The sequence below is a fragment of the Schistocerca nitens genome, chromosome 10 (genome assembly GCF_023898315.1).
Source record: "Schistocerca nitens isolate TAMUIC-IGC-003100 chromosome 10, iqSchNite1.1, whole genome shotgun sequence".
Classification (NCBI taxonomy): Eukaryota; Metazoa; Arthropoda; class Insecta; order Orthoptera; family Acrididae; genus Schistocerca; species Schistocerca nitens.
In genome coordinates, this window is record NC_064623.1 from 226,312,094 (window position 1) to 226,338,798 (window position 26,705).

Genomic DNA, 26,705 nt, shown 5'->3' on the forward strand with positions numbered 1-26,705 from the left:
GGACGGCCTCGTCCGATGCATCGACCGGGGGAGACCCGGACGCTAGCGGGGATTTGATTCGATTTGATTTATTGCTCGTTTCCTGCTCATTTTTGATTTATCGCTCATTTATTGGTCATTTTATACCAATCATTCATTTTTGAGCTTTTCGTGTAGATTACGAAAAATATTCCCTACTACAAACAGCAATCATTGTTTCCAGCTATTACAATGGAAGTAATGATAAATTAAAAATACATTAGAAAGTGAAACAAGAAAAACGCGAAAATATCCACATTTTTAAGAAGATATGATAACAGATGCTAGGAAAAACTTGGAGAGAGAGTGGGAGAGAGAAAAGTTACGCTATCTGAGCCAGCCTGATCTGAAAGCCCCCGAACTACTTTGAGTCTGCCCCGGTCCACAACAGTGTAATTTATGGATTAATATTTCTAAACACTATAACTATTATGTACATTGTCGAGAGAGCAGTGGTGTGTGTAAAGTATGTTATTTCTTGTGGTTATTAATTAACCTTCAGTTTCTACATTATGTCCCTTGAATTTTACCTATTATGCTGCTTGTATTCTAAGTATTCAGTTACAAGTGTTACATCCCAACAGCGGTATAACCACCGCGGTATTCATGTCCCTGTTGTTTATACTTAAGCTATAACAGGTTTAAAGCATTTATTGCGTTACACTGTTTATTGTAATACAGTTTAGTTATTGTAGATGTTGCGTAAGGTTGTCTGCGGTACACATTCGCCAGTGAGTGTGGCCGAGCGGTTCTAGGGGCTTCAGTCTGGAATCGCACGACCGCTACGGACGCAGGTCCGAATCCTGCCTCGGGCATGGATGTGTGTGATGTCCTTAGGTTAGTTAGGTTTAAGTAGTTCCAAGTTCTAGGGGACTGATGACCTCAGACGTCAAGTGTTCAAAAAATGTGTGTCAAATCTTATGGGACTTAACTGCTAAGGTCATCAGTCCTAAGCTTATACACTACGTAAGCTAAATTATCCTAAGGACAAACACACACACACCCATGCCCGAGGGAGGAGTCGAACATCCGCCGGGACCAGCCGCACAGTCCACGACTGCAGTGCCTCAGACCACTCGGATAATCCCGCGCGGCAAATGTCAAGTCCCTTAGTGCTCAGAGCCATTTGAACCATTTGATACACATTCGTGAAAGTGTTTGCTCTTGAGTCACTGTGTGTTTAAGTACTGCTGTGTGTGTTGGTGCACGAATTGGAACTCGTCTTACGTGCTTCCTGTGTGTTGCGGTATTCCGTTATACGGCAGTTCCTGTCTGTATTCGTCATGAAATGTCCTCGAGACATCATCAGCGATTTTGTTTATTATCTCCCACTCGTGCTTGTCTCTTATTGCCCGTATCATGTCATTGTCGTACTGTGTGCATGTCTGGGTGACAGTGAAAAAGTGTGTTTTGTGCGGATGCACGTTCCCCATATGTACAAGTAGCGCGGTCTGGCCGTGGCTCGTGCGGTGTGAGTGTGCAGGACATGGGCCGGGACCTGTCACAAAGTGAACCGTACCCCGGCAGAGACTGACACGACTCAGACGTCCCCTGAGGCCCGAGAAGAAATGACGTACTCTACAGCCACTCCCTTCGCCAGGTATCCACAAACGAATTGGCGGTTCTCTGCGACGTCGTGTCCGGTAATCTCGATTATCTTATGCTGTCTCCTCCTCCTCGACCAGTACATTGCAGTCCCAAACCGAATGTTTACGTCGAAAGTGAAGGTTCGAAGCACCTTGCACAGTGATTCCAGCTCCCGACGCCCTTACCAGGGCACTTCTCCGCCCTCGCCGATGATCTTCCTATTCGCCTTCAGACGCGCTCTGCGGGCCCGTGCACTGGCTGAAAACAGGCCACGGACTCAACAAGCACACAATTGTAAGTTCACAGTGTGTGTAATGGCTCCCTGAAGTGTGTTACGTTGAGCCTGTGCATGATCTTCGCAGCCGTATCAGTTGCTGTTCTGATGTGTTCGTCAAACGACAGTCGTTCGTCTAGTGTTTTCCGTTGTCTGAGTATGCTGATGTCGTGCAGTTTTATGGTTGGATTACTTTGTAATGTTCCTTTGAGTAGTATATAAACTGTCTGCTGTAGAGCCATCTAAAGTTTATTACGTTTGCACCACTGGCTGATGCTTGTGAGTCCTCGGAGACCGCCACCAGGAAGTCATCTGCGTATGCTGTGGCCTCGCTGGCACGGCTGTCGCCATCCACTTGATGTAGGAGGTCTTCAAAGGCGACATCCCAAAAGACGGGGCCACAGATTGATCCTTCCAGGCGACCTCTGTCAATTCTTTTAATACTTTATAACTTCTGTGTACTTGTTTTCTGTGTTATGAACAGCGGTTAGTACCTTATTTTATACTTAATGTATAGATTCCCCCGACCTGAAACCGAATTGGTGACGACTGAGGCCAAGGAGCTCCTAGTGTAATTGCAAGCGATCGCGCAGAAGTCGTTCCTGGATCTTCGCCAAGATGTTGATTAACCACATAGTAGGTGTATAAAGTTTTTATGGATCTGAGGGATCCTTATCCTCTGATTTGTTAATTATGACGGCGTTTGCTGTTTTCCAGACCGCAGGTACCCGTCCAGGCCGTAGCGCTGCATTGAGTAGAACGACAATTTTCAGTGTCTCGGAATGGATACCATCTGGCCCGGGGGCGTTTTTGTTCTGTAGTTTGGCAGTTCCAAGCGCGACCTCCTCACATGCAAAGGGAGTAATGACGGTACGATTTTCATAGCGAGACCTCATTAGGGTTCGCTGTCCAGTATAAATCTGTTCACCCAACTGAGTTTGTTTAGCAGGAATCGGGCAGAACTTCTCCAGCCCTGTGTTATGCTACCGTCATCTCGTGTCGGCGTTGCTAACACTAATGGCGTCCTCAGACGCTCCATTTGTATTTCGAAGGGTTTCTCCCAAAAGTTGGTTTCGAGCTGTTTCTGCACATATATGTTCCATATGATCTCCTCGTGTTTTCTGCAACTCATTTTTTGCAGCGTTGTTTGCATCCCTGAACTGTATGAGTCTGACATCTCTGTCGCTTGCCATTGTCGCCGTTTGAAACCGCTTCCATTAGTTTCTCACCTTTTCGCGCAGCCCTGTTAGTCTCCTAGTGCACGGCATGTTTAACTTCCGTTCTATGTCAGCGGTCGGAATTGCAGCCCCTTGCGCTTTTTGTAGTAAGTCAGTCAAAATACGTGCTTCATAATCCACTGACACCTCAACTGCACGTACGGGGAAGGTCTGAACCATCTGTTTCAGTTTTATCCAGTCAGCCTTACGAAGTAACAGTCACTCATCTCCGTCCTGTGTAGGTGTGCGTAAGTGTGTGTGCGTGTGTCCACGATGACAGCGCTGGGGTGGCTGTCAGTAGCGCCACCCGCCACCACCCTCCCCGTTACAGGTGGCGCTGCATCTGCCTTTGCAACTGTTGTGCCACTCCTGCTGCTGGCTCCAGATGGCGCTACGTGGGTGGCTGGTTGGCTCGGACTATTGACGACATATAGGTTGTCTTCATACGGTCGGCCGTTGTCTCAGACTGCCACATAGTCGACCCGGCATTAATGTCTTCAGCTATTACCAGGTTTCTTTTATTGGCATATTCCACAACTTCTCTCATGTAACTGAGATATGGTTCACTGTCGTGCGAGTACTGCGCTTATAACGACGCAACAGTCTACCTCTTGCCTTCGTGCACCATTTCCACTGTTGTGAGGTGTTCGGTACACAGATGAGGCACCTGTAAAGTTTCGATTTGTGACAACGCTCGCAGGCTTCGCATTGGGTGTATCAGTCACATCGATCTGTTTGTGATCAGAACCTACTGGTATGCCGTTCCCGGTGTAGGATTCCTGCAAGCAGATCACGTTTGCGTGCACTTCATCGACTAGTTTAGGTAGCTTCATACTGACGAGTGTCTGGTTGTTTGCATTCAGCTGTAAGAACATCACGGATGTCGGCTATATAGAAAACATTTACATGGCTCTTCATTGTAATCGAAGTACACTCGTGTCTGGGCCCTCGCGAGGTCTGTGTATATATTTTGTAGAGTGAACTTTCCGCCTCTTGTATTGCAAGCTGGGTGTAGTAGCGCAGTCAGCTCTTTAATGCCTGTCGGTATATTGGCTGATTTCAGCGAAAGTCTTTCCGTGTGCTCGGTCGGCGGATAGCAGATTGTGGCACCTTCTGAGTTTCCAATTCTAGTCACAAGTCGCAGTGCTGTTTGGAAGGTGTCCCTGTTTTTTGGCTTCTAAATGTTTTCTTTCAACTTTAAAATGTCGCCTGTTCCCCAAGTTCCGTGTTCTTTGCGTCTGATCGTTCTGCCGCTGTCTGCTCGGGCTGCGAGTGTGTTGTGGGCGTCTGTATGTATTGTCTGGCGTCGTACTCGTGCTTATGTAGTTCAAGTTGTGTTGCATTGTGTGTCTGTTTGCGTTCTTTTGGAATCACCGAGCTTTTACTTTTTTCCTTCTATACTGTTCATCACCATGCGTTGTGATATTGCGCGCTCTGTTATTTGTGTTTGTAAACCACCCGCAAATGAACGTCACTGGTCCGATGTACGGTTTGTACTTTTCCCCAGTGTTGTACACCCTGTTATGATTCAGTGTATCACGTTTGTGTTCTGTCACGGTGCTTTTTCCAATGTATTTGTTTTGTGTGTATCCCTGAGTGTCTGTGCAAGTTTCGTGACCTGCGTAGTTGTTGGTGCACATGTCGTCATCAATTCCGCGTTGTTCTTGTTTCTGATGTCCACGCTATCCACAACCATTATTAACTAATTCTATTTCTAATTGTTGTACTCTTCACAAGAAGCATGTCTGCACGGTGGCGCATTGCTACGCTCCACGCTCTAGATGCCTGGCGACCTCACAGTCCACGACACCCCGCACGCACGGCACGTCGATGTGTTCGGTTGTCCGTCACGTGGCCGCTGGGAGCCGACGGCGGCAGGGTTCCAGTGTCACGGAACGCCTCCGGGAGGAAGCCCGTTTGTTGCCGCCGTGCCACTGCGCGGCGCCACGAGCTCTCCTCGGTAGCTGGAGTCTCGTCTTTCCGGAGGTGAATGTCTTCGTAGGCGCTGTGGGGACATGTGAAATCTACATCTACATACATACTCCGCAATCCATCCATACGGTGCCTGGCGGAGGGTACTTCGTACCACAACTAGCATCTTCTCTCCCTGTTCCACTCCCAAACAGAACGAGAGAAAAATGACTGCCTATATGCCTCTGTACGAGCCCTAATCTCTCTTATCTTATCTTTGTGGTCTTTCCGCGAAATGTAAGTTGGCGGCAGTAAAATTGTAATGCAGTCAGCCTCAAATGCTGCTTCTCTAAATTTCCTCAGTAGCGATTCACGAAAAGAACGCCTCCTTTCCTCTAGAGACTCCCACCAGAGTTCCTGAAGCATTTCCGTAACACTTGCGTGATGATCAATCCTACCAGTAACAAATCTAACAGACCACCTCTGAATTGCTTCTATGTCCTTCCTCAATCCGACCTGATAGGGATCCCAAACGCTCGAGCAGTACTCAAGAATAGGTCGTATTAGTGTTTTATAAGCGGTCTCCTTTACAGATGAACCACATCTTCCCAAAATTCTACCAATGAACCGAAGACGTCTATGCGCCTTCCCCACAACTGCCATTACATGCTTGTCCCACTTCATATCGCTCTGCAATGTTACGCCCAAATATTTAATCGACGTGACTGTGTCAAATGGTTCAAATGGCTCTGAGCACTATGGGACTCAACTGCTGAGGTCATTAGTCCCCTAGAACTTAGAACTAGTTAAACCTAACTAACCTAAGGACATCACAAACATCCATGCCCGAGGCAGGATTCGAACCTGCGACCGTAGCGGTCTTGCGGTTCCAGACTGCAGCTCCTTTAACCGCACGGCGTGACTGTGTCAAGCGCTACACTACTAATGGAGTATTCAAACATTACAGGATTCTTTTTCCTATCCATCTGCATTAATTTACATTTATCTATATTTAGAGTTAGCTGCCATTCTTTACACCAATCACAAATCCTGTCCAAGTCATCTTGTATCCTCCTACAGTCACTCAACGACGACACCTTCCCGTACACCACAGCATCATCAGCAAACAGCCGCACATTGCTATCCACCCTATCCAAAAGATCATTTATGTAGATAGAAAACAACAGCGGACCTACCACACTTCCCTGGGGCACTCCAGATGATACCATCACCTCCGATCAAGACTCACCATCGAGGACAACGTACTGGGTTTTATTACTTAAGAAGTCTTCGAGCCACTCACATATTTGCGAACCAATCCCATATGCTCGTACCTTAGTTAGAAGTCTGCAGTGGGGCACCGAGTCAAACGCTTTCCGCAAGTCAAGGAATATGGCATCCGTCTGATACCCTTTATCCACGGTCCGCAAGATATCATGTGAAAAAAGGACGAGTTTCGTTTCGCAGGAGCGATGCTTTCTAAAGCCGTGCTGATGCATGGACAGCAACTTCTCAGTGTCAAGGAAATTCATTATATTCGAACTGAGAATATGTTCGAGAATCCTGCAAGGAACCGATGTTAAGGATATTGGTCTGTAATTTTGAGGATCCGTCCTTCTACCCTTCTTATATACAGGCGTCAGCTGCGCTTTTTTCCAGTCGATCGGGACTTTACGTTGGGCAAGACATTCGCGATAAATGCAAGCTACGTAAGGAGCCACTGCGGTAGAGTACTCTCTGTAAAACCGAATTGAAGGTCCTCTTGACATGTTGTGGTCTTAGTAATGCAGTCTGCGTTAGCGTTCAGTTTTTCAATTAACAGTTTGTATGTGGGGCTTTCGGGACCGCCTGCTTTGTTGGAAGTACGGTTTCTGTACATACACGGTAGCAACCAACCGCGCTATCAGTACAATCGGTTTGAATGTGTCCCGGTTTGGCGCATTTGTAGCAGACTGCTGCGTCTCGCCGACAGCGTTTAACTCTCTTTGCATAACAGGGGAGTGGGCTGGAGCACCACCGTGTAGCAGCCACATAACCCTTCCAATCACCAACGGCAATTCTTTCAGCAGGGTAGGCAAAGTCAACCGCCAGAAACCGATAGCTTCGGCCTGTTAGGCGTCGTGTTAGGAAGTGTAACGTCTCCTGGCAAAACACATATTATATGTGGTAAAAAAAATGGAAAAGAAAAAAAAATTGAAGTGGATGATTGTAATTTTATTTATGCATGGACAATGATTGTGTGAACTTTATGTAATGAAGAGAAACCATTATGTGTCATGTTTTATATTTGTATAGAATTATGTATCAATTTTTTTTAGATAATATCTGTGTCACAGACGATACTTATTAAATATGAAACAAGATGTAAACCGAGTATAAATAGTAGTGACCGAGCATTAATTTCTATGTCGTCTTTTTTTAGTTATGTCAGCAGGAAGAGCCTGTGATGCTATATTGAATGCATGTGTAGGATTCTTTCGTCAAGATTGAGAGAAGGACGCCATTAGGTATTGATTTGTAAAGGTGTGTAAGAATTTAATCTGTCTAAATGTTTTGAATAGAGTTACTTAGGGAAAACTTGCATTATGATTTGTAATAAGCTTGCCTGGTATTTTATCCCATCCTTTTAAGGGGGGCAGGAAAGGCACCACAGGAATTTTAATTTCCACAGTCTATACTTTTACAAATAAATTCATTAAACTTTGTCAGCATGACCAGGAAGGATTCAGAATTCACACTCATAGCAGTGGAAGTTCTAAAACATAACGAAGTAATTTTTTTACGTGTGAAATTTCATAATTTTTTCACTTACTAATGGCAGCATTTGTTGCTATAGGTACACATTTCTTCATAAATTAGAGAGATTCTTCGATGAATTTTTCACAGCATACAAAACATACTTAAAGGTGTATGAAACTCTAGAATGTTCCAAATATATTAAAAACTGTGGTAAAAATTGAGGTAATTAACTATAAAATTTATGTTTTTTCTAAACATGAAGTTTAAAATATAACAGTTCATTCGTTTTTTCATAAATTAAATAAATTCTAGAGTTTCATACACCTGTGAATGTGGCCGGCCGGAGTGGCCGTGCGGTTCTAGGCGCTACAGTCTGGAGTCGAGCGACCGCTCCGGTCGCGGGTTCGAATCCTGCCTCGGGCATGGATGTGTCTGATGTCCTTAGGTTAGTTAGGTTTAATTAGTTCTGAGTTCTAGGCGACTGATGACCTCAGAAGTTAAGTCGCATAGTGCTCAGAGCCATTTTGAACCTGTGAGTATGATATGTATGCTGTGCAAAATTCATCGAAGAATCCCTCTAACTTATGAAGAAAAGTGTACATATAGCAACAAATGCAGCCATTAGTAAGTGAAAAAAATGATGAAATTTCGCACGTAAAAAAAATTTATTTTGTTATATTTTCGAACTTCCACTGCAATGAGTGTGAATCCTGAATGCTTCCTGGTGATGCTGACGAAGTTTTATGAATTTATTTGTAAAAGTATAGACAGTGAAAATTAAAATGTCCTGTGGTGCCTCTCCTGCTCCAAGTCGGCCCGTTTGACGTCCTACCCCCCTTAAGACATTTTCAGCTATTTAAATATTATTCGTGGTGCAGAGCTGCGCTACGAACGAACGAGCCGCTGCCGCGGCGCATGCAAACTGCATTAAATGAAATCAGTCATACCGCAAAGAAGCGGCCAGGTAATGGTGAACTAAAATTACTTCTTTCAGCTTTCGGGATTGCAGGTCAGAGCAGCAGATCTTATGATGTGTTTCACAGGTGGACGCGGGCTGCAGATGATATATTATTAACAGTGCAAAAAGATAATTTACCTTCATGACATAAAAGAAATCTTGCTGTGCGTAGTTCTGATCTGGCAAACATTACAGTAGAAACATCTTTTTCTCTGATAAAAATAGTCTCATGTTCTCTTGTTAGTCGTGGTACGTATTGGTCTTTTACTGTTAACAAAAATCCACTGCAAAATTTTGATGTTGAACGAATATTGCGTACTGTAACATCAGTATTCATAACGAAATAATTTTCAGTAACCTTTTCAGTAACTGTAAAGTAAGGAAGATATGTTGAACTTTATAGTGAGTTACAGTAACGAAACAATATTCCTTTAATGGAAAGCCAGATCCAGAAAAATAAGAACTTAATATATTTTGTTTTGTTGAAAATTAATGATCCAAAGAAAGTCACAGCACAGAATCCCTAAAAATTATTTCAGGGCTCTTTTCGTAGCAACATATTAATCTCATACATTTATCAATATATTAGTTGTTACGCGAGCAATAACAAGCGGAGACAGAGAAAGAAAACTGGTCTCAAAATACAGTCGCCAATTATCCCGGCTCACACATTCCGGCTGCACCAATGCTGATGATTCGCTGTCACCATACCGTGGGAATTCTGCATGCTATGCCAAGGATGGCTGTTACCAAAGTTGAAGATTTCACTCCTCGTAAAGGCGGCGTCGTCTGTGAATAGGACGGATGACACAAATCCCGAAACCGTCGTTGCCTGCTCCCGATGTGGAAAATCTGACGCTAGTAAGACCTGCACATACTGTAAGTGATAAGGGCAGTAACAATTGTCACGGAGAATGTTCCACACGGTCGTCTGGCTTACCCTGCACTGGCGCGCCAACTGCCTGGTTCGGACACGGCGGTCGCCTTCCAAAGTGTGTAAGCGTATTGTCAAATCGCTGGCTCGGTTGCGCAGTGTCTTTGCGAGGGGCTGCATCAGGGAGTCGAGCACGGGACACGGAGCTGCTATGTTGTGTTGCGGGTAGCTCTGTATGCAAAAGGCATTATTATGGAAGTTCAAGCACTATTATTTTGAAGTAATCAGATATGGAAGTGGATTCAGTGAAAAGAGGGTAAAGAAGTAATTAAATGTGAGCAGTGCTGCCAATCTGAGTATCCGCCCGTTTGCGTGTTGTACCGTACAACATCAATCTTCCCCGTCGTTTCCGGCCTCCCAGGACGAAACTTATGTGAATCAGTAAAATATTTTACCACAAAGGAGGGCAATCAAGTGCCAGTGTCTTGTAGCGAGCGTGAGACATCGCGTTTCCGCATCATCAACAATCAGCCGCGTCGCGACTGTTTGGCGCACGCTCGTACGAGTGAGAACTGTGAACTGTACAGTAACCTTCATGAACAGTGTTTTATTATTACAAGTGTCAAGAAGGACTGGTACCAGGTATCTGTGTGTACGTGGAGAGCGTTAAGGACTTTCTTTCGACCATTCGGCTTCCGCATCATCAACAATCACCCGCGCCGTGTCCGTTAGGCGTACATTCGTCCAAGTGATAATTGTGAACACATGATCATCAACACTGGCTGAAGGTTCGGCCCGAGTAAGACTGTGAAACACGTGTGACGGCGTGAAGTACAACAGTGACAGACATTTACATCCTCAAGGATACTGTACAGTAATAAAGGAAAGATAATTATGACCTCTCATCAAATCAGCAAGAATGTTAATTGACATCGGCACATGCGACCTAATGTATAAGCAGTGCAACCTGCGATTTTCTTAAGATTCAGAATATAATCGTTCACACCAGACGTAGGACGGTGTTGCGTCTAGTGCCGAGTGGCTCCCCTAAGCCCGCTTGCATGTTTGTGTACACAATTCCAAGCATGGCAGCACCAGTGTGGAGCAGGAATAATACGATCGCCGCGAGAGTACCAAGTACGTGGCGTGGACATGGAGCAGGGTGAAAGAGAGAACAGTTTAAAGGTCCCCCACCAGTTGTACCCCCGGGCGTGCTACAAGTGTTTATCACATTTTACTCCATCTCCGGTGTCCGAACGTTTCTGCGTACGTCCTTCATGATTTCCTGCTTGCTGAAACGACCTAGTCTCAGACAAACGGCTAAACGCTGTTGCAGACATTGAATGCTGTGGTTGTTGTCGGAGGGGATATGTCTACTGATACAACTTTGCTGCCCGCCGCCTGTTGCCATTTATCTTTCCGTAAGTAAACACTGCTGTGGCCTTCTCCACCAGACATCACGGCGCCTAGAGTATCAGCAACCAAACTGACAGCCTGTAGGCGCGGGTTGCCCGCTCGCAGGCACACCGAAGCACTACACAACCGACAGGCAATATTTATGAACGGCCACAGCAACAACTACAACGACACCACCACAGTAAAGACACCAGCGGCCACCAGGGGCCACTACCGGCCCACATAAACATTAGGAAGAGGTCGCTGCAGATCCCGGAACTATTTTCACACGTCAAACCACGTGATGGAAAATACGAGGGCTATTCCGAAAGTAAGGTCCGATAGGTCGCGAAATGGAAACCACGGTAAAAATCAAAAATGTTTTATTTGCAACAGTTAGATACACCTTGCAGCTACTTATCTCCATAGTCGCCGACCCGACTTAGACGTGTATCGTAGCGTTGTACCAACTTTCCCATACCCTCGCTATAGAAGGCAGCCGCCAGTGCTCTCCGCCAATTCTCTACGCTGGCCTACGGCTCGTTGTCTTGTGCCGAAATGTTGTCTTCATAACCAGCGGTTCATGTGACCTGAGCTGAAACTCAGAGGGAGACAATTACGGGCTGTATTGTGGGTAATCTCACATTTCCATTTGAAAACGATGCAGGAGCATCTTCATTGCCCCTGCAGAATGCGGCTGAGAATTGTCTTGAAGACGAAACAGCACGACAGTTATGTAATGTTAGCTGCATAGCTTCAGGGGAAATTTCTCACCAGGCCCCCGTACTTGGCGGCAGACACTATTTTCTAGACATCTTTACGCACTCACTGCGAGCTCAGAAATGAGAAGAGCGACGTGATGCTAACTGGGGTTATACTAGAGACACTACCCAACACATCTGTGCAAAGCTTTATCGGATTTTCATAGTCGTTTCCATTTCGTGACCGATCGGACCTTACTTTCGGAATAGCCCTCGTAGTTCCGAGGTACTCATCCGCCGAAGCGCTCTAAAGGCCGGCGCTCGGCCGCACATCGGCAGTTCATCGACCGCCAGCAGACGTGGATAGCTGCTACCCCGGCAGCCCGGCTTGAATCTTCTCGCTGATCTCTGGATTAGGCTCGGTATATCGGAGAAGTCTCTGGCGGAGACTAGTTGGAAATTATTTCTGTTGTTTTCTATGTTATTCTTGTATGTAGTTGTGATCCGAAGACGGATCTCTACTTTGTGTTGGTGTTATACTTGGAGAATTTGTTTTGGTTAATAAAACAGTCCAATAAACTGTTTTCGGACTTTGATCGTTAGTTTCTTCTGCTTACGCACACATAGCAAAAACCATGTCGGCAAGCTCTCGGTTCGAATAGGGAACCACTGTGTGCAACGCTGTATCACATTCACTACAAGCTGTGTCAGCAAGAGAAGTGAACCGGACACAACATTACCAATTACTATGGCACTCCTGCGCTAGTGCACGACGTATGAGGAACAGTAGCACACTCTTGGACGAAGTCATCCACAATGTAACTGTGGGCGCACGGTACAGCGCGTATTAGACCGCAGTCTCTGTAACAATGTATGACTGAATATATGGCCTCTAGCACGGAAACCATGCGTTTCCAGGCATAAGTCTAACGGTCCTTTTCTGTTCCGTATCCTCCCATCGATCAATCGTTAGAATTTGTACACTCTGGAAAAATCACCATGTAGAATGAGTACGTACAAGTCCACTTTAAACATCGTCTTGTTTGTAAAGGGAAACAATCCTAACCTTACCGTTGGACAGTGGGTGCCGTATGAAAGATGTCACAAGGAACATTTGTTTCGGCTGACTCGTGCTACGCACTGCAAAAATGAAACTGCAAATATCTTCCGAACGCCATAGGAAATACGCCTGACCGCTTTTTAGGAGACAAAATCGATATACAGGGTGTTTCAAAACTACACCGTCAAACTTGGAGGCGATGTAGAGCGTGTTTTGAGGAACAAAATGAGGACAGGAACCAGTGTCCTGAAACGTCATCCAGCGACGCTGCAGAGGGTGGGAGAGACAGGCGCCGGCGCCTGTGTGTGTTCCCCAGGCCCGACGCCGCCCACCTCAGGGAGGTGGTTGTGAGGGCGGCGCCGCCGTGCAGCCCACTCGCTGTCGCACAGCCCGCGTCCACCGTCGCGGAGCGAAGAGGTCACGTCTCCTGTGAATTGCGCCAATGCTATCACGACTGTGTCAACAAGTGTCTATGAACTTGTGTTTTCTGGTCACTGTAGTGAAGCCACAGTACAGCCGTGCTCAGTTAGTATCAATTCGCCACTCAGTAATCGTGGTTCATTTAGTGTGTTCTGAACAGCAAGTCCACGTGTGCACTTTCATAGCTACAGGCGAGCCTAGCGAGCAAACGTAAGTTTTTTTGTATTTAATAAAGTTCAGAGTGTTCTACGAGGTTTGTCCGGTAAATACGTATAAAAGTTGAATAATGTCTTTATGTTACAGGTTGCAGTCACCGCCAGGTGGGACTACGGCTGTAATCAATCCCATCAACGCTCAGTTCGAGTCAGGGCACTCTGCGTGAAGGTGGGAGTGTGCGGAAGCTTGTTGACAGTCACCCTTTTTCACCTGCCGTCGGCATCGAGCTCTCTCTGATTGAGGAACAGCGCGTCAACATCAAGTTTCTTGCAAAGGTAGGCAAGAATGGCCGTGAGATTTTTGAGTGTTTGAAACAGGTTTACGGAGACAATTCTGTGAAGGAACCAACCGTGAACAAGTGGTTAAAAAGGTTCCGGGATGGCCGAGAAGAAGTGAACGCTGACCGTCGCCCAGGACGCCCGTCGACATCGAGTTCCGATGCAAATGTTGAACGAATTCGGGCTTGTGTTCCTAAAGACCGTAGATTGACAGTCAGAATGATTGCTGACGAGCTGTCAATCCCCAAAACAATCTTTCACGAAATCCTGACACAAAAACTTGAAATGAAGAAATTGAGTGCGAAAATCGTACCGAAGCTCTTGACGCCAGAACAGAAAGCAAAGAGGGTCGAGTGCTGTGAGGATTGGTTGGAAGCAGAGGAACGAGGGGACTTTCTCAACCGAGTCATCACTGGAGACGAGTCCTGGTTTTACGAATTCGATGTGGAGCTCAAATCTCAAAGCAAGGAATGGAAACTAGCAGGAGAACCGAGAACAAAAAAGTCGCGAAAATCAAGGTCCAATGTGAAGACAATGTTAATTGTTTTCTTTGATTCTAGGGGCATTGTTCACAAGGAATTTGTCCCTCCCGACCAGAGAGTGAACGGAAATTTTTACGTCGAAGTTCTGACACGTCTCAGAGCTCGTGTGGCCCGAGTTCGACCGGAGTTGGCAAAAGGGGGCAGGTGGATCCTTCATCACGACAATGCGTCCGCTCACACGTCGCTCGTTGTGCGCGAGTTTTTGGGCCCGAAGCTCAATCACCGTGACAGACCACCCGCCTTATTCACCCGATTTAGCCCCGTGTGACTTCTTCATGTTCCCGAAATGCAAAATGGTGCTTCGGGGGCGGCACTTGGAGATGTGGAAGCCATCGAGGCGGAAACGACACGGCAACTGAACATCACAACTTAAGACTTTCAGCAACGTTATCAACAGTGGTAACGGCGTTGGCAGAAGTGTATCGCGTCTCAGTGTGAGTACTTTGAAGGAGACCATATTGTAATACCTGAATAATTGTAAGATAAAGTTATTATTCAACTTTTATACGTATTTTACGGACAAACCTCGTAATTAATCGTGTTATTACTACCATTCTCATTGCCCGAGAAGACAGACGCAACAGTAATTTTGAAGCGCCCTGTGTATAGTAGTTACGCCTCACTTCGCGGAGGACTCCTGCAGATATCTCGGTGTTCGATGAACACTCGCCGTGCGGGACAATGCACTATTTTTCCTGCGATACAAATCTTAAAGAGGCTCGGGGGTACATAAATAGCTGCGACAGAAGACAATGCCGTTCTCGGAACGTGAGTCGGTAAACTCGCCGATTCACTCGACCTTACCTGCACGGTGGTGAGGCCGTCGTTCATCGCGGCGGATATCTCCTCCTCTGCCAAGGCATCTGGCATGAGATGGTCGGGGTCCAGTCCGATGAGGGTGCTGCAGAAGTTCCGGATGGCTGCCAAGAACACTGGAGGGTGGACCTCGGTAACTGCGCCTCCGGCCCTGGCGAGGCGCTCGCTCACCAAGAGACCGCCGTCGTGGAAAGCCTCCAGGAATCCCTCCAGGATCTGCAACCCAGCAGCACACACGCAACGAGCTTACTCTCCAATTATAACTGGCAACAATTTGAATTTATCCAATTTTCACGATAGAAATCAGTGTCTCGCTTGTTCGTTTATGCACTATGAACTGCAAGGAATCAGGAATTGCGTAGCACAGGGTAATTTGTAGTGTCTAATATACATATACAGAACAAATAAATCAGTGCAGACTTTTAGAGGTTTCCAATTCAGTCAAGAATTTATCGTTGCAACAGCGCATATGCAGTACTTGAAATGATTACATTTACATATCAATACCACACACAGTTCTGAGGCGCACATATCGACCATGTTAGTACATGGCGTGGCCGCCATAAGCCCCAATGGAGGTGCTGCCTCCGGCATCTAGTCGAACGTACAGGTGGCGCATGCTGTCCTGAGAAACGTTACGTTACGCATGCTCAACCTCTTCACGTAGCTCTCTAACACTTGTTGGCTGGCCCGTCGCACGAGTCACGTCGGTTCCCACCATATTCCACACGTGCTCAATTGGAGACAAGTCTGGGTATATAGCTCTCCAGGGAAGTTTCTGCACGTCTTGCAGAGCACGTTCAAATTCGTGGGCAGTACTTGGGGGAACATTATCCTGTTGGAACAACACATCACCTTCGTGTTCAAGAACGTCAAAAGAACAGCCGTAGTAATATTCTGCACATACCGGGTGCTGGTTGTCACGCTCTCCACAAACACCTGAAGTGAACGGGAGTTGTAGCTCGTCGCACCCCAGTTCATAAGTCCTGTGGTGGCAGCGGTGTGCCTTGCGCGAATGCACCTTCTGGGACAGTGCTAACCAGCGTTCTGCTGCTGCTGTCGTGATTGGAACTCCAATGCACTTCACTACCTCACATAACATTTCTCCAACTGCAGGCTCTTGTGGATTGTGCTTTCTTACATCACGCATGTTCTTTAAGACCAGTTGTTTTTTATTAGCGATATCGGCTAACATATTCAAGTGTCAGCCAGTCTCTCAATGTTTAGGTCATCTTTGAAAAACTCAGTTGATTTTTCCAAATTTTTTTCACCTGTGTTTACTAAAAGCAAGAACTCTTGTTTAACTGCAATGACCTGTGTGAGTCCAGTTGAAGCAACCCTATCAGTAATGCAAGACTGCACCGTTTCACAAACATCAGTGTAAATACACTCCTGGAAATTGAAATAAGAACACCGTGAATTCATTGTCCCAGGAAGGGGAAACTTTATTGACACATTCCTGGGGTCAGATACATCACATGATCACACTGACAGAACCACAGGCACATAGACACAGGCAACAGAGCATGCACAATGTCGGCACTAGTACAGTGTATATCCACCTTTCGCAGCAATGCAGGCTGCTATTCTCCCATGGAGACGATCGTAGAGATGCTGGATGTAGTCCTGTGGAACGGCTTGCCATGCCATTTCCACCTGGCGCCTCAGTTGGACCAGCGTGCAGACCGCGTGAGACGACGCTTCATCCAGTCCCAAACATGCTCAATGGGGGACAGATCCGGAGATCTTGCTGGCCAGGGTAGTTGACTTACACCTTCTAGAGCACGTTGGGTGGCACGGGATACATGCGGACGTGCATTGTCCTGTTGGAACAGCAAGTTCCCTTGCCGGTCTAGGAATGGTAGAACGATGGGTTCGATGACGGTTTGGATGTACCGTGCACTATTCAGTGTCCCCTCGACGATCACCAGTGGTGTACGGCCAGTGTAGGAGATCGCTCCCCACACCATGATGCCGGGTGTTGGCCCTGTGTGCCTCGGTCGTATGCAGTCCTGATTGTGGCGCTCACCTGCACGGCGCCAAACACGCATACGACCATCATTGGCACCAAGGCAGAAGCGACTCTCATCGCTGAAGACGACACGTCTCCATTCGTCCCTCCACTCACGCCTGCCGCGACACCACTGGAGGCGGGCTGCACGATGTTGGGGCGTGAGCGGAAGACGGCCTAACGGTGTGCGGGACCGTAGCCCAGCTTCATGGAGACGGTTGCGAATGGTCCTCGCCGATACCCCAGAAGCAACAGTGTCCCTAATTTGCTGGGAAGTGGCGGTGCGGTCCCCTACGGCACTGCGTAGGATCCTACGGTCTTGGCGTGCATCCGTACGTCGCTGCGGTCCGGTCCCAGGTCGACGGGCACGTGCACCTTCCGCCGACCACTGGCGACAACATCGATGTACTGTGGAGACCTCACGCCCCACGTGTTGAGCAATTCGGCGGTACGTCCACCCGGCCTCCCGCATGCCCACTATACGCCCTCGCTCAAAGTCCGTCAACTGCACATACGGTTCACGTCCACGCTGTCGCGGCATGCTACCAGTGTTAAAGACTGCGATGGAGCTCCGTATGCCACGGCAAACTGGCTGACACTGACGGCGGCGGTGCACAAATGCTGCGCAGCTAGCGCCATTCGACGGCCAACACCGCGGTTCCTGGTGTGTCCGCTGTGCCGTGCGTGTGATCATTGCTTGTACAGCCCTCTCGCAGTGTCCGGAGCAAGTATGGTGGGTCTGACACACCGGTGTCAATGTGTTCTTTTTTCCATTTCCAGGAGTGTAGTTTTGTAGTATTCCTTTGAGGTTTTGAAAGCGTGCACTGAGCTGGCTTCGTTGTTTTCATTCTTCTTTGGTATACCTCGATTCCGAGGAAGCAAAGGATCATCAACTTTTCTTTTAAACACAATTCCCAAAAGTGTTCAAAACTGTCACTCCATCCATTCAATATACAAATCAAGCCCTCATATACTTTTTCCAGATCACCAACACTTAGATGGATTTTTTCATTAACATTCTCTACTGAGTTCACTGCACGGCAATAAGACGTAAAAAGAAATAAATTTTGAATTGTAATATTGACTCAAGGTAGCCTGCACATTTGTAACCTGCCTCTGTTTTGTCCTCTGCAGAAAATGTTTCAAAAAACTCTAGAAGTTCTTCAAAGCTTTTCAGTACGCTCAAGATACTACAAGCTCACATAGTCCATCGAGTCGGACAAAGCGGTCGTAGACCAGCTTGGTCGTTGGCGCTCTCACATCGTATGCTTCTGAAAAGTCCCATCCCTTTGTTGGATTCCCTTACGGTGTTTATTAAGTCTTTGGCTAAAGCCATAATATCCCTCATAGACGTAAGGTGGCGGGGACTGTCTACAACTGACAAGTCTAAACTGTGAGCAGTGCAGAGCAGATAATGTTCTTTATCTTGTATATCCACAAAAAAATTTTTTTAGTCCTTTGAACTTACCTCTCATATTCGAGGCACCATGACAGCACTGTTCTCTTAAGCTGTCCATTGATAAATGAAGACGAGCAAAAACGTCTTTCAAAATACTACCCAGAGTTTGTAATTCAGTGTTGGGGGTCTCATATAAGCCAATAAAATCTTCGTTGATGATTAAGGAATCATCGACAGTACGAATACAAAATGACACTTGTCCGTGAATCGAAGAATCACTTGTTTCGTCAACCATAACAGAAAACTGTTCAGTCTTCTTGATTGAAGCCAGTACCTTTTTGAACACAGACTTTGCTAATAGATCAATGATCTCGTTTTGAATATCGCAGGAGGCCCATTTATATCCCGAATGCCCTAATCAATCTTTAAACTCAGGTATGGAGCTAAACGGTCTTTCTTTCATATCCCTATCCAACTGTTCATTCAATTGGGAGGCCACACTTCGGTCAGTGATAGAATTTAGTTTCAGAACACCTTCTTTATGCATGAAAGTATTTTCATGAATACGGAATTTTTCCAAAGCCTTTTTCCAGTTAGAAAACGCTAGAGAAGTAAATGCATCTTCTTTTTCTGAAGAAAATTGTAATAGATTTTTAGCATCTGCCTCTCTGCAGGTTTTGCAAAAAACTTTTTCGGTAGATGCTTCATATTCTAGCCATGTATATTTGATCAACCAAGACTTCTGAAATGATCTTCCCTTACCGGATTGTCCAGGTTTCATCTGTGAACGGTTCTCGCCTGAAGACAATGAAGCAATTGACGACACAATAATTGTTGGAGGTTGACTTGCAGTATCATCAACTTGTATGCGCGCCTGTTTGGTAACAAATTTATCCATTCCAAACTTAATTCACAATACACTAAGAGACTAAAGTAAACGAATAAAATATAGTCACATAAAATAGTCCACTGGACACTTAAGTCGGAACACTAAACACGTATGCAGCGTGCACTGAACGAAACTGTGCACACTGAATGACTGCGACAGCAGGGTGGGCTTTATATAGGCGAGGCGTCGTAGTGTCTCGAAGCGTCAAGGCGACGCTAGGCGGAGGGTTCCAGGCGCCTCTGCTGCAGTCCTTCTGAAGGCTTTACCCGAAGGTTCGAGCACCGGGACAAATTCCCAGTATGCCCTCAGCACCGTAACAAAGTCATGATTCACACCGCTCGTTTCCAGTTAACCTGCTAATTATTGGTTTTAACCCACTACTGAATGTATTTCAAAGGTAACTATCGTTAAACAAGGAAAATAAATTCCAACATAATTTTGTGATTTTACAAAGCATAATATAACTAATAATTTTCTTAAATTATTGGGGAATGCCCCCCCCCCTCCTCAAACGAACTTTTGAGGGGGCTCGGCCCCCCTCAGGCCCCATGGAGTTGGCGCCTGTGGACACAGAAGGCCCTCTGGTAGCTGTGCAACTACACTAGCTGTTGGCGGGCCGACGTTTAAGCCATTATCGTTCCATCTACTATTCTGTAGGTGGCATATGCTCTCATCGGATCAAAATCGACGTCGTCTTTCCAGGTGTAATAATTTCTTTCCAGCAGTGTGTAATAATGGGCTTTGTGTAGCGTTTCCCATAAGCTTAATTGACAAACAGATACACATAACAGAGACTTTAGTCAAGAATTATGTATATTTTCTTTCACTATTTAGTCTATCAACGCTGAGGTAACGTTTTGATTCAGCGACTGTAGAAATCACTTGGTTTTGAGGTGAAGGACTCGTAAAGCCATGTTCAGAGCGTATAGACTCCTCAGTTGTCAGCAGCCGTGGCTGCACCTCGGGTCAGCAGTTCGTGGTGCACCACACAGCTGCTGTTCCACCAGATCCGTAACATTATCTTTTGTGGATGCTTGCAGGCCTTTCTATGAGGAGTTACTGCTTTGTTTGTGTTCAGCCATTCCTGTATTTTCCTTATTTTAGCATAGGGCCACAATTTCTCGTCACGAGTACTGTTGTTCACAAGTCGATTGATGACAAGCAAGCAAAAATGTACAAATGGTCAACCGCTGATTTTTGCAATGCTATCTACGAGCACGCAGTTCCCACACAGCCGATTTTTGAACCTTGCTCATTGCATGCAAATGTCGCACGATGGTGGAATCACCGTAGTTTGTGACATCTGCCAATTCTCAAGTACACTGCCGTGGGTCATTGCGGATTAATGCGTTTAAACGATTTTCATCAAACCTCGAAGATCTTTCTAAACGCGTCGACTCACTAACGTCAAAACGATCCTCCTTAAGACGAGTAAAGCATTTCCTTATCGTTCTCTATCCAATGGCATTTTCCACATACACGCTGAAAGTGTTCCTAGCTCTCTCCGCAGCTGTCACCCCTCTATTGAAACCAAACAGAAGCATATGTGGGAAATGTTCCTATTTCTCTACTCAGTACCCCATTCTAAAGCGTCCACAGCTCCGAATGACGAAATGATAACATGTAAACTCAAATACCAACAGCGAACTGCAAATAAAAAAATGACAATCTATAAAAAATCCCATAGCTATTGGAATACAGTATGATACGACTTGTTTTGAACCCACCCTCTATACTGAAATCTGGCAGTTTTTAATCCATGGCATACCGTCTTTTAGCCGTGTTTTGTTTTGACAGACAACGAATGTTGGGAAAAAAGATTCCAAGCTTTTCCGCTCTAACGTTTTAATCATGTGTAACCTGAAGATGTGGCTTTTAGAGCCACAGAACAGGTAATGGTACAGTAATAAATGGCCAAATACAGCTGAAGCTCTTATTAATACCCAAGATCAAAACAAAAACGCAAAGAAATTATGCACCAACGTAATATTTTTCATCTCGACCAGAGTGACTATGTTCTTGGAATAAAAAATTTAACTTGTTTATTTTTGAATGGACAACAGCTTTACTGCAGTGCATACACCGGTTCCCGTCAGATCACCGAAGTTAAGTGCTGTCGGGCATGACCGGCACTTGGATGGGTGACCATCCGGGCCGCCAGGCGCTGTTGCCATTTTTCGGGGTGCACACAGCCCCGTGATGCCAACTGAGCAGCTACTCGACCGATTAGTAGCGGCTTCGGTCAAGACTACCGTCATAACGACCGGGAGAGCGGTGTACCGACCACACGCCCCTTATCCGCATCCTCATCTGAGGATGACACGGCGGTCGGATGGTCCCGATGGCCTGAAGACGGAGAGCTTTATTTTGGAGTCCAAGCTTATGCATTGCACATATGATATGATGAACAAGACAATAACAATATAGTCGATCGGTATCAATCCTATGAAGTATGAGCTTGAGATTTCGATCTTAAATAACCCACACCCTCTGAAGGGTGTGAATAAAAGTATCTTCATGTACAGCAATTCCTACAAGATGTTCCTTTTTCATTTCTGTTTGCTTCTTTAGCGCGTTATTATAAGTCCTTACAAACAACGAATTCTGGAAATTTGTCTTATGGCACCAAACTGCTGAAGTCAACGGTCCCTAAGCCTGTTATTGTGTGGTCTTCAGTCCTGAGACTGGTTTGATGCAGCTCTCCATGCTACTCTATCCTGTGCAACCTGCTTCATCTCCCAGTACCTACTGCAACCTACATCCTTCTGAATCTGCTTAGTGTATTCATCTCTTGGTTTCCCACTATGATTTTTACCCTCCACACTGCCCTCGAATGCTAAATTTGTGATCCACCCTGATGCCTCAGAACATGTCCTACCAACCGGTCCCTTCTTCTTGTCAAGTTGTGCCACAAACTCCTCTTCTCCCCAATTCTATTCAATTCCTCCTCATTAATTATGTGATCTACCCAGCTAATCTTCAGCATTCTTCTGTAGCACCACATTTCGAAAGCTTCTATTCTCATCTTGTCCAAACTATTTATCGTCCATGTTTCACTTCCATACATGGCTACACCCCATACAAACACTTTCAGAAACGACTTCCTGACATTTAAATCTATACTCGATGTTAACAAATTTTTCTTCTCCAGAAACGCTTTCCTTGCCATTGCCAGTCTACATTTTATATCCTCTCTACTTCGACCATCATCAGTTATTTTGCTCCCCAAATAGCAAAACTGCTTTACTATTTTAAGTGTCTCATTTCCCAATCTAATTCCCTCAGCATCACCCGACTTAGTTCGACTACATTCCATTATCCTCGTTTTGCTTTTGTTGATGTTCATCTTCTATCCTCCTTTCAAGACACTGTCCATTCCGTTCAACTGCTCTTCCAAGTCCTTTGCTGTCTCTGACACAATTACAAAGTCATCGGCGAACCTCAAAGTTTTTATTTCTTCTCCATGGATTTTAATACCTACTCCAAATTTTTCTTTTGTCTCCTTTACTGCTTGCTCAATATACAGATTGAGTAACATCGCGAAGAGGCTACAATCCTGTCTCACTCCGTTCCCAACCATTGCTTCCCTTTCATGTCCCTCGACTCTTATAACTGCCATCTGCTTTCTGTACAAATTGTAAATAGCGTTTCGGTCCCTGTATTGTACCCCTGCCACCTTCAGAATTTGAAAGAGAGTATTGCAGTCAACATTGTCAAAAGCTTTCTCTAAGTCTACAAATGCTAGAAACGTAGGTTTCCCTTTCCTTATCTTTCTTCTAAGATAAGTCGTAGGGTCAGTATTGCCTCACGTGTTCCAACATTTCTACGGAATCCAAACTGATCTTCCCCGAGGTCAGCTTCTATCAGTTTTTCCATTTATCTCTAAAGAATTCGCGTTAGTATTTTGCAGCCGTGCCTTATTAAACTGATAGTTCGGTAATTTTCACGTCTGTCAACACCTGCTTCCTTTGGGATTGGAATTATTATATTCTTCTTGAAGTCTGAGGGTATTTCGCCTGTCTCATACATCTTGCTCACCAGATGGTAGAGTTTTGTCAGGAATGGCTCTCCCAAGGCCGTCAGTAGTTCCAATGGAACGTTGTCTAGTCCAGGGGCCTTGTTTCGACTCAGGTCTTTCAGTGCTCTGTCAAACTGTTCACACAGTATCATATCTTCCATTTCATCTTCATGTACTTCCTCTTCCATTTCCATAATATTGTCCTCAAGTACATCGCCCTTGTATAGACCCTCTATATACTCCTTCCACCTTTCTGCTTTCCCTTCTTTGCTTAGAACTGGGTTTCCATCAAAGCTCTTGATATTCATGCAAGTGGTCCTCCTTTCTCCGAAGGTCTCTTTAATTTTCCTGTAGGCAGTATCTATCTTACCCCTAGTGAGATAAGCCTCTACATCCTTACATTTGTCCTCTAGCCATCCCTGCTTAGCCATTTTGCACTGACTGTCGATATTATTTTTGAGACGTTTGTATTCCTTTTTGCCTGCTTCATTTACTGCATTTTTATATTGTCTCCTTTCATCAATATTTCTTCTGTTACCCAAGGGTTTCTACTAGCCATCGTCTTTTTACCTATTTGATCCTCTGCTGCCTTCACTATTTCATCCCTAAAAGCTACCCATTCTTCTTCTACTGTATTTCTTTCTCCCATTCCTGTGAATTGTTCCCTTAAGCTCTCCCTGAAACTCTGTACAACCTCTGGTTCTTTCAGTTTATCCAGGTCCCATCTCCTTAAATTGCCACCTAAGCCTACGCGCTAATTAATCTAACTTAAACTGACTTACGCTATGGACGACACACACACCCACGTCCGAGGGAGGACTCGAACCTCCAGCAGGGGGAGCCGCACGGACCGTGACAAGGCGGCTTAGACCGCACGGCTACCTTGCACGACTACAAACAATGAAAATTGCCTAGCTTGTAGAAAGAAAACTAGTTAGTTCACCTGAGAGATGACTGTGGGGTTTTTGAGAACTCAGCATGTCTTCCAGCGGCTGCCTTACCTCGGCTGGCTGACTCACCTCCGAGTGGAACGTGGGGTTGATGAGTTTGCGGTGCGCCCTCCACCGGCCGGCATCCAGGGTGACCAACCCGTCGCCGACGAAGGTCCGCATGGCGTTGGTGCCGAAGCTGCCTCGATCCACCAGCTTCGACGTCAGCAGGATGTGCTGCGCGTCATCTGGGTGTGCCACCAGCACCACCAACATTGGGCCCAGGTACAGCCTGCCGCAGGATAAGACGGCTACCCACGTGTTCAATTGTCGGTATGGCAGACAAAACAGTTGTACACGTATTACAACAATAATTAGCGTGACCCGACAGTTCACGAACATGACAATACACCAGTGAGAAAGTTTACACGACTGTATAAGGCGTGTACAATGCACTAAGAAGTCATTATGATGTGATTTCTCCAAATACCGTAATAAAAGACTCTAAGCATCTTGGCAACAAGTCAAAGACGGAGTGCATCTGTTCCTGGAGATCTCTCAATAATTCTTGCATCTTTGACCACAAATATTTATTAGCAGCAATGGAGGTGGGAATGAACAAGTGCTGTCAAACCATCTACATCTACACGGATACTCCACAAATCACGCTTAGGTGCCTAGCAGGGGGTTCATCGAACCACCTTCACAATAACTATGTAATATTCCACTCTCGAACAGTGTGTGCGGAAAACGAATAGTTATATCTTACCGTGTGAGTTCTGATTTCCCTCATATTTTGTTATGATAATCGTTTCGCCCTATGTAGGTCGGCGTCAACAAAATATTTTCGCACTCGGAGGAGAAAGTTGGTGATTGACATTTCGTCAGAAGATGCCACCGCAACGAGAAACGCGTCGTTCCGATTATGTCTACCCCGAATCCTGTACCACGTCCACTCTCTCCCCTATCTCTCACGCAAGGCCTCTGAACAACGTACTGTGCTAGAATTGCGGTAATCGTGGTAGCATCTAACATGTAAACTACCATCTCTGTGGGACATTTTGAAATGATAAATAGTGGTAAAATACAACCCTTGCCTTAGCAAGTGAGGAATGACATTCATGTTCCCCTCGAACAGTATGTGGTTCGTGATTTGTTGATAACAGAAGTAGACCCAGTGGTATATGTGAGACAGATCCAGCCTCCAGAGAACGTCTTCGAACAAGACTCCCAGAGAAAAGAAAAGATGTGCCATCACGAGTAAAATGAATGCTGCTATTGAATAAAGACACCAAGATGAGTATTAGCTGACCGTCCAACATAATACATTTTTAAGACCATAATAGGTCATAAGATTCGAAACTAGTGAAATGTTGTAACTCCATCCAACGTGATGAAGACGTCTGGGAATAAAAGTGTTTTCCAAACTAGAGGGTGGTGTACTCACCTTTCTGCAACACACTCATGTAGATAAACACACATTTAACATCACATAATGTGAGGTGGTAAATGAGGATATGTTGCAAGATTATGTTAACAACAATCGTGGCAATTTTTGAAGCTGCTGTCTTGGATGCAACTCCTAATTTTCAAATTAAAATATGGTTATGCGGCACGTTAAACAGATCGAGAAGTACATGAGAACAAACGAATGAGTATTTCTACGTATTTACAACTACAAGTCAAGAGATGGGTGGTAATCTAGGTAGCATAAATACATCACAATTGCATTTAATTATGCTGGTAACTAGTTTCAAACTAGAAAGTTAGTTTTCAATCCAGGCCTATTCAAGATAAAATATAAAACCTTATAAAAAACATTATTTCATTAGTTGTTCGCTAAATTATAACATACCTGCACTAACAGTGCATGGTTAGTGAACAGCCATTTACTCATACAGTAGGCAGCATTTCCCTAATACATAGTCACACTGAATGTCAGACCAATTTCACGATGTAGACAAGTTCAAAAACTGCATCTGAACTAGACTAAAGCCCAGTACTGACGACATTGGCGCCTACAACCAACGGTGTATGGCGTCTCAAATCAGAACTGTTCTTGTGCATCTCCATATATCGTGTCAGATATCTTATATGACGAATAACAAATGGCAGTATCTCCCATCATGTCAGAAAATTTCCAGGAGAGATTCTTTTATTTCTGAGTTTGCAGTACTAAAAAGAAACAAATGCTGTTTTTATGTTTCCTGGTACGTGTGCGTCCTTGAGATGGCCATGTTTCTGCAAAACCTCGCTAGGTGGCAGCACTGTGATTAGCAACGCCCTATTGTGGTTACTGACGCAGTAGTTACGGTGACGTAATGGTTGCTGATTGTGAGCAAAGAGTGAACATTACATTGTGTGTTAAGCTCGGAAAAATCCCTAGTGAAACGTGAACAAGGATTAAGTAAGCCATATGCACGCGAGGCAGTTTGAAGAGATCGTGGTTTCGA

General features: G+C 45.4%; 1 protein-coding gene across 1 annotated transcript in view; it reads right to left on the bottom strand.

The window, feature by feature from the left end:
• LOC126210183 (cytochrome P450 4C1-like) overlaps positions 1-26,705 on the bottom strand; it is a 194,472-nt gene that overhangs the window by 68,333 nt on the left and 99,434 nt on the right. The window contains exons 3-4 of the mRNA XM_049939347.1: positions 24,343-24,544; positions 14,995-15,222 (exon numbers count right to left, since the gene is read on the bottom strand). Of these exons, the coding sequence (XP_049795304.1) occupies positions 14,995-15,222; positions 24,343-24,544 (430 nt within the window). The remainder of the gene's footprint in view (positions 1-14,994; positions 15,223-24,342; positions 24,545-26,705) is intronic.